The sequence below is a fragment of the Propithecus coquereli genome, unplaced genomic scaffold, assembly GCF_000956105.1.
Source record: "Propithecus coquereli isolate 6110/MARCELLA unplaced genomic scaffold, Pcoq_1.0 Scaffold120, whole genome shotgun sequence".
Taxonomy (NCBI): domain Eukaryota; kingdom Metazoa; phylum Chordata; class Mammalia; order Primates; family Indriidae; genus Propithecus; species Propithecus coquereli.
The window spans coordinates 2,663,794-2,672,756 of NW_012136081.1; the positions used below are offsets into that span (position 1 = coordinate 2,663,794).

The window sequence follows — 8,963 nt, forward strand, 5'->3', positions numbered from 1 at the left end:
TTCCAGCCAGTGATGAGGATGCACGTCCACCACCACCACTATTTACAAGAGAAATATATGCAGGCAGTGGATAGGGTTTTTTTGTTTTGTTTTTTTCCCCTCTAATCAATAAAACCACCTAATATTGATGCCTTATAAAAAATGAACTTTTTTTTTAAAGTGCTCTCAAAAGTACACGAACCGCTTCAACAGCATTCTGTTTTCTCTCAGATAATTGATTGGTAAAAGAGCAAACTAATAAAAATAAACAAACAAATTTTTTAAAAAGATATGTTAGAGAAAGCACGTATGGGAACCCAATAGCTAGAAGAGGCAGGGAGAACAAGATTCTTTCAACTGATTACAGAGAAATTCCAACATGCATCCCTCATACTGACCTAGAGCTGTGTGGTGCTCAGAGAAAATTCACTAAGTTAGTTGTTCAACTGGAACAATAATGACGACGAATATTCTGCTGTGTCAGGTGCTACTCTAAGAACTTTATATCTTAATTTAATTCTCAGTTCTTTATATTCTTTATATTAACTCTTTTAATGCTTACAACAACTACACCTGTAAGATAGGTACTATTTTTACCTCCACTGTACAGATGAGCAAACAGGAGCAGAGGGATTAAGGAAGCTAAGACCACAATAGAAGCTGACCCAGGATTCCAATCTAGGGAATGAGGCTGCAAAACCTGCTCTTTACACATAAAATGCTTGAGTTGTATTTAACTCAAGCTAGTTTTGAGCCTGGGGCCTCATGAAGCATATATAACTCACATGTTTCTTTATTTTTCATTTTTCTATTTATGTTTACATTTAAATTACACTTAAGCCTGACAAGAAACAGTTTACCCTTATGAACTATTTTTCAAGTTTTCACATTACTTTTTACATTACTAATTTTCAAGTTTTTATTGAAAAAAACACAGAATAAAAAATAACAAATTTTTCATTACATTAGAAAATTTTGTTTTTGAAGTTTTTATTCTATTGTCATAATAAAACACTATGGCCTCAAGGGAAAAAATTATTTTTGTAGTGTGGCAGTCAACCACAGTAGAACAACTTATTAGAAGTCAAAAAATGCTGGACTCTCCTCTCACCTCTGCCAGAAGCCAACTCAATCAGTATGCTATGCTAGACCGAGGTAGCCGAAGGGGCCCCACTTCCTGTGACTGGAGACCAGTAATTCAAACTCCCATGGGCAAAAAGACAAAGCAATAGCCTCCAGTGCCTCCGCCACTACATGCAAAGACAGCTGAATGACAGCCATCTGTGGAGGGGAGGAGGGAAGTGATGGGGTAAACTAAGGTCTAAAGAAGGTGGAGGAAAAAGGGAACCACCCTACATATGGGATATCAGTAACCAAAACAACTCCCAGAACAAAATGGTGCTTGGGAGAAGCAATGAGTAGGTCACTGCAGTAGCAACAGGCGCAGCCAGCATCCAAGGGCAAGGACACAGGCTGGAGCTCTGTCTGCAGTAGTTTCACTCACTACTTACCCAACTTTCGTACTCGGAAATTTTCTGCTTAATGGGGAGACTGGGAAAACAATCCTGCTCCATTAGCAGCACTGATGGTCACATGAGTCTCAGAATCTGGCTAGGTCTTACTCCCCGAGAAAAACTCCCCACTGCAGTTTTAGGAAGTGCCAGCACATGTGGTGCCTGATAACTCCTACCCTTCCCACAGGTTGTTTCCCATGCCTGATGCACCTGTAAGCTGCCAAAGATCAAAAACTATTCTTTCTCTCTTTTCTTTCCCAGCAGGCCTGCACAGACAGTTCCACTGCACAGACCCAAAAGGTCTGGGGTCTCACTGAATTTAGCAGTCAGATCACAGCAGTCAGAAGTCCCAATTCCCTTCCAGATCCACAAATCGGGAGCCAACAGCAGACCAAGTCCCCTCCTCCTGGCCAGGCTGGGGGCCTTTTGCCAAGCAGTGAATTTGGAAGGGGGCTCAAGAAAAGCAGCTGTGTCTTTGAGCTTCCAGTGAAAGGTGCATAAAACAAAGTTGCCTTGAAGTTCAGCATAGGGTGTAGAGAAAGTCTCCTCCCCGGAGTGCAGGCCCAGCTTAGAGATCCATTCAGTGTTTGGGGAGAAGGAGGGGGTTGTTTACAGCCAGCTTCCAAAACTCACGCCTGAAGGAGCACAGACCCAGAGGAGGCAGACCTTTGAATTGCCAACTTCCCAAAGAGCACACGGGAAAATAGGCCGAGGCTGCTCAAAACCAGCTTGACTGGTTCTACAGAGAAGCCCCTGGTCTGCTCCGCCTTCCTTATGTTAAAAAGAAAAAGGCCAAAAAGGTGGCTTGGAGCCAGTCATTGAATACACCCCTCCTCTCTTTCTCCCCAGCACCAACTGTCCCTGGGGATCACCTTGCCACCAATATTAGTGTCCATCTTACCCTCTCTCCTACCAAATCATGTGTGATCATACACCTTTATACACCTAAAACTGATGATTTGGCATACAAGAGGAAATACATTTATTTTTGCCCTTTTTGCCATTTTCTAATGAGAAATGTAAGGAATAACTGGAAGTAGGTGGAAATGAGTATCAACCCAAAGACAGACATCTGTGGAAAGAACTCCTCACAGGGACCAAGAAACTTCAAACATTCTAGACAAAAACAGAGCTGGTCTACAGGGCAACAGTAGGAAATGGCACGCCTCCTCTGAGATAACTGGAAACCAAGAGGCCAGATTCTGTGTTGGTGTTTCAGAATCAGCTATACCATCTCAGTCTAAAAGATTAGCAATGATCTTCAGTGGCCTACACCAAAAAGGCTGTGGTGGGGCAGTACCATTCTGCTTGGAGAGTTAACCTGCCTCTTCCCATGCCAGCAATAAGACAGCGTGACTTTCTTCCCCACAGGATTTGTAAAGGCTTATTCTTCCCTTTTCTGAGACAGAAGGAGAAAAATGCACAGATAACACTTCACTGACTCACTCACGTTTGACGAAGGCTAGGAGAAAGCCTGGAGAACTCAAGCTTCAAGTGCAAAACACACAAATACTGGAATCTCCCATCAAGAGAAGGAAACTCAGCCACCTATAGGGCTTGTCATTTTGCTGAACTTCCACCGATGAAGGAAGAGCCAGATTTAAACTCCACCCACCCTGTCTACATCCCTCTCGGTTTTGGCTTTGATGGGTAAGTGGTAAACCTGGCGGCACCACCATAGCTAAAAGAGAATCAAATCCTTTCCACACCTCCTGTCAAAGCAGAGGCCTAGTAGCCCCAGTCCACAGCTTAACCAAGCAGAGGGAATTGGGATGGTGCTGGTTACTGCAGGAAAGCCTCATCAGGCAGACTCAGGAAAGGAAGATGACCACCTTCCTCACCCTTTCCATCTGCTGGGGTTACTTCAACCCAATCCATTAATGGGCTTCGAAGTGCTGCTGGGGGAATCCATTTAGCAGAGATGCTATCATGGGGCCAGAGGTGGCATCCAGCCCCCGCCCCACTTGTCGATAATGGGCCACAAAGTCTGAGGCTTGGTTGCACTCTAGACATAAAATATTCATTCAAATCAACATAATACATATGTAGGAACGTCATGGAAGCTCCTGGGAGAAAAGAAATGCCAGCCAGGTGGCTAAGTGCTCAATGGGAAAGAGTTCATGAAGGCCTGGGTTAGTCCTGGTCAAATACTCACTGAGAATTGGGTTGTTCTGTCCAAAGGGGAAACAATCTTGTCTGACTCGCAGAGATCTAACCATGTAAACCTCTCAGGCAAACAAATTCTCCATCTTTTCCTAACTCATAGGCATCAACTCCGCTTAAGACATTTATGCTGAAAAAAATCTTTGGCCCAATCTTTGGTCACAGTCTGAAAGATTCAGTTATCCCTGTGGAAACTTGATTTTAATCTGAAGCAAGCCGAGTTTCAATGACTGCCTTTTATCCATCTGTTTAGCTACTTCCTGAAGTTCACAAATTGGAGAGAAATTATTGTAATTTACTACGTGCAGTTACTTTTACCAGGTTCAAAGGTGGATGATATGGCAACTCTATCAACTCCAGGGACTCCTAAAGCCCTTGCTCTAACAACATCTCATTCCTGCTCATTAGGGCCAAGCAGAAAGTGAGACCCCTGACCAGAGGCAGCACCACTAAGGAGCCCCTGGCCAGAATCAAAGGACAGAGTCAGAGTTAGGATCCAGGGCACAGTGCTGCACAGCTCACAGAATTGTGGAGTGACATGCTAGCTAACCAAGCCAATCTACCTGGAGGACATCAAAAGCAAAAAAACATTTAGCCGGAGTCAACACTGGGATCCAACGAGCATGTGTCTTTGGAGTGGCGCAGTTGTTCTTTACAGGATCCTATAACTTGAATTGGTTCTTTTCACCAAGACTTCCAAATTCCTCTTCCTAGAACTGAGAGAATAAACAATGCCACTCACTCCCTAGAAGACTGACAGCAACCCCCTCCCTTGACTACTGCAGCAGCAAGGGTGGGGGGAGATAGTGAAAGGCTTCTATTATCTCTCAGGAGCCCTCTCTCATAGTTTCTGAGGCCCAGAGGTATGGCAGGTCCCAAGCCATGTAGCCCCTCCCCCAAGTGTTCCAGAAACCTCTAGCAGGTGAACTCTGGAAGTTGGACCCTTCTCCACACTTGCTTGTTACTGCTGCCGCTGGCTGGAAGACAAACAGTCATCTTGCTGATTGCTTTCACGACTGCCAAGCCTCCAGGCCAGCAGAGCCATTTGGAAAAGAAGCAAACGGAAAGCTCAGCTCACAGACTGAGAATCCCCAAAACTACCAGCCCCAGGTCAGAACCCTCCTTCTGCAAAAGGAAGCAAGTTTATGGCTGTGAAAAAGCACATCTGGAATCAGGTGTCGCAAAAAACATCTTAAAGACGGGGCCTGACTTTTTTTTATCTCCTACTTTCACTGTTAGAAGCAGAGTCCACAGCAAACAGCCAATCTCCCTGCAACACAAGGTTTATTTTTATGCTTCAACATTTTCTGTCTGTGTGTCTACGTGTTTCAGATGTGATCAAAGAGCTCCTGGAAACAGCTTCTCATCAGCCACATTTTTAAAAAAGGAGGGAGAGGAAGAGCAAGAAAGGAGACTGGAGACAACCAGCAGTGTTTGTTTACCTATTTTCTGGTGAAACCAGTTTAAATAATTGAAATCTAAATAAGGTGATACAGGACCCTTGGGTGGAGGGAATCAGCCCAACCAAATCCGCTGATTTTTATTTCAGAACATTAAGACTACTGCAATGATTGAGCTTCCACAACTACTTTAGCTGAAATCCCAGCAGGACTAAGAAGAGATTTCTTACTTTCACTTGGTGACATGATCTATTCCAAAGGAAGCCAATCCTTCTGACATCCTGGCCTTGTGACCAGAGGAGGTGCTGCTTGTCTTTTTTCTTGTTTTAAAGAACATACGCACCTGCTTGGAGTAGGTGCATCCAGGGTTTTTTAAAGTCCCTGCTTTTACCGGGATGAGACTTTATATAAGTTGACAGTGTGACTGGCTACCCTGAGAACAATAGTAGAAGATTCGAAGTGGCTCAGGGGAACCTAAGTCCATAAAGAGTAGAAACAAGATGAGTAATCATAACGGGAACAGGATGACAATGTATGCAGCTACTGCTCTGGACAAAGTTATCAAACAGTAGCTTACATTCCACGATGGTCACTGATTACTGCTGCCATGAAATCAGCGGATGTCCCTACTATATGCTTGGCAGTACACCAGGCATGTAAGGAAGAAAGGAAATAAATGTACACATCACAAGAAAAAGACCACGGTAATAATACATTTACATTTAGTAAACAGCACAAAGAAACCACACTGAGGCAGTCTCTTACTCTACTTGGCTGAACACAATGCCCCCGCCCAGGCCTCACTGAGAGAGTAGGCACTCCATCGCCACTCCCCAAATGCCTGAGGATGCCAGTCAGTCACTTGGCCTCCTCCTAGCAGCTCATAATCAACAGTCCGGGAAAGTTCTTTGGTTCAGCAGGGTTTACCTGCTAAAACAAAGGTTGTGAGAGGAAAAGGGATGGAATAAACAATCTCAAGAAGGCCTAGAGAAAGTGGTTCCCAGGAAGGAGAGAGAAACAGCTGGCAAGCGAGGGAGAGAAAGACTGTGAGACACAACCGTGCTCCTCTGTCTCCAAAGACCTCTGCCCCATGCAGAACCAGCTGCCAAATCCAATGATGAAATGAAAATCAACCATCCCTCCCTCTCAACCCCCATTTCACCCCCAGAAACAAACAATCCATCAGTAATAAAAAGGTCAACCCAGCAGAAAAAAACCGATGTCCAGAACTCCTACTGAGTTCTTAACTGCCCAGGTGATAAGGGGTGGGGTGGGGGTGGGGGGTAACAAAATAGAAAAATGCAGTAAATGAAAGGAGGAGGTAAAATTTATCAGAGAAGGATGTTAACATGCAAGAGAATATAACAGCGGCAACAGCTACAAAGAAAGAAGGGAACTAGAGGGAAACAAAGGATGTAATGAGGGAAAAGAATGCAAAAGCACAGCAGCCCCAGGGCAGAAGAGCTCCTTTTTCAAGTCAAGTTTTTTTGGCCTAGTAAAGTTCTTCACCAAGAAAGATACGACAGGCAGGGGACTCTCCGCAGAGCAGTCAGCAGGGGACACTGGAGATGGTGAAAGAAAGGGGAGGAGTGGCAAGTGTATGCCTCTCGGCTTAGAGGTGAGATGACACAGAAAAAGCTAAGGCTTGGGTGACAAACAAAAACACTGATTGCCAGGATGAGAGGGAGCAGGTGGGGTCGGAGGCTGAGGTGTAGCTCAAGAAACTAGCATGCAAAAGGCCTAGACTTCCCAGGAATTACAAAGACTAGCCAACAGGAAGGGAACAGACAGGAGGGTATGGCAGGGATAAGCACAACGATGTGAAGAAGGCAGAAGACTAATAGGGAGATGAAAGGCAACACTGATTAAGCAGCATAGTAAGGAAGAGGGGGTGAGGGTGGAAAAACAGGAAGGCAACAAGCAAGGAGGAAGATACTATGAGAAATGACAGACGTGGGAGTGGAGAGAGAGAAAAGGCATCATGGTTTGTGTTGCAGTGTAAGAAGACAGAAAGGCAAAAACTGTAATGCAATGAGACCCGGGAAAGGACTGAGCAACAGGTTGTTAATACAGTGGGGGCTGAGTGTCTTTTCACAGGGAGGAAAAGCCCAGGGAGCAGGCTGGTAGAACAGCACAGCGACAAACAGGAGGCCCAGGAACTTAAAAGCCAAACACCAGGGGGAAGAGAACAAGAGGGACCCAAAGACTCTGAAGGGAGCGATGACTGAAACCCCAAAGGCAACCTGTGGGAAAACTGTGCGCATGACAGCTGTATGGGAAACACGGAAGCGACAAATGCCAGCGCCAGGAACCAGGGAGCTCCTGGAGAAAAGAAGGGAAAGTGATGAGCAAAGAGTAGGCGAACGATTTGCAAAGGTGACGAGGGTGGAGCTGGTGGGTTGCAAGCAAGAGGGAGAGGACAATTTGGAAAAGGAAGAAGCAGGATAGAAAAAGCTGGGGAACTGAAAGGGGACAGGGATCAAGAACATACTGCGGGGCAAGCACCCTAAGGGTGATAACGAGGGACTGGGAGAACCGGTGCGGGCGGAGGGGAAGCGAGGCAAGAGAGATGGAGGCAGAGGTGGACAACGATCTGTGGCAAATCGCGGGTGCTTGCTGTTCGAGGAGCGGGAGGGTGGCTGCTTTAAGCGTGGGTGGAGAAAGACCAGAAAGGCCCCTGAGAGAAAAAGGGAAGAGAAGGGGAAGCTGGGGAGGTGACACGGAAGAGCGCAGGAGGGCGGTGAAGGGAGAGAGGGGTTGGCAGAAAGACAAGTGTGCAGCTTGGAGTCAGGACAAGGTGGGTCCCAGGTCAGGACTCGGAAGGGGGATGTGCGGGGCCGGAGCCGAGAGCCGGATGACAGGGCAGCCGAGGCTTGCAGGATGGCAGCAGGGGCACGAGGAGAGCGGAGGAGGGAGGAGACTCCGCAAGGTGCAGGGGCCCAGCCAGAGAATTCGGGGAGCCCTCGGGGCTCCTTACCTGCTCCGTGTCCCTTTCGTTCAGCGTGGGTAGGGGGGTCCGGGCGCTGGACATGGCGCCGGTATCTCAGGGGAGGGAACCGAGAAGCTTGGAGGAAGGGAGGGAAGGGAAGGCGCGGAGCCCGGCCGGGCGGGGCTTCTCACAGCAGGAGCACCCGCCGCATGGGCCCCGGCCGGGGGTGCGGGGAGGCCGGGCAGCCGCTCACGCCAGCCCGGGGATGCGCCGCTCGGGCTAGGCCGCGCCGGCTCCGAGCGGCTCCGGACCGCACCCCCCCGACCCCCGGCTGGGCTCTGCCGCCTTTCGGCCGGGCCGCGCCGCTCCGCCTACTCTCTGCCGCCGCAGCCGGCCGCCTGCCTCGCTCCTCCCCTGCCCTCAGCGGCACTGCTCCGCGCCCGGCACACAGGCAGCCGCCGCCGGACCTGCTGCTCCCAACATGGCCGCCACCACCGCCGGCCCTCGGCTCTTTCCGCCGGCAGCAGCCGGAAACATCCGAAGCGGCTAGAAACGGGAGGGGGGCGCGCCTTCTCCTCCCGGCCACCGACTACGGGTGAATTCCGGAAACAGCCGAAGAAGGTAACCCCAGGGGACGCGCGCGCCTCCTCGATTCCGAAGACGAAGCTTCGGTTCTGTTTACGGAAATCCACGAAGCAACTCCGAGCACCCCAGAGCCATCCAGCCACGCCCACCGGGCTCCCCCGCCCACTTCAATATGGTTTTCGGCAGTTTCCGGAAACACCCGAAGCTGCTCCGCGTGCTGAGCCGGCCACGCCCCCGTCCCGCCGCGCAGCCGAGGGCGGTCGTCGGCCATTTCCGGCAACACCCGAGGCCCGCCGAGACCCCGGTCATTTCCCCCGGTGGTTCTCAAAATCTGAGTGTCTTCGTTTCTTTCCGTAGGTTTTCGGGTATTTTCATACCTTGAACAGGAAGCGT

The 8,963-nt window shown here is 48.7% G+C and overlaps 1 protein-coding gene across 7 annotated transcripts in view; it reads right to left on the reverse strand.

Moving 5' to 3' along the window:
• Positions 1-8,665, reverse strand: part of MARK2 (MAP/microtubule affinity-regulating kinase 2) — a 57,615-nt gene extending 48,950 nt beyond the window's left edge. For 4 of the 7 annotated variants that reach the window (XM_012665603.1, XM_012665595.1, XM_012665600.1 and 1 more), the window contains exon 1: positions 8,034-8,665. In XM_012665603.1, the coding sequence (XP_012521057.1) occupies positions 8,034-8,087 (54 nt within the window). In that variant the 5' untranslated portion in view covers positions 8,088-8,665. The remainder of the gene's footprint in view (positions 1-8,033) is intronic. The other 3 variants (XM_012665597.1, XM_012665604.1, XM_012665596.1) reach the window with 2 other exon arrangements.
• Between the last annotated feature and the right edge of the window lie 298 nt (positions 8,666-8,963).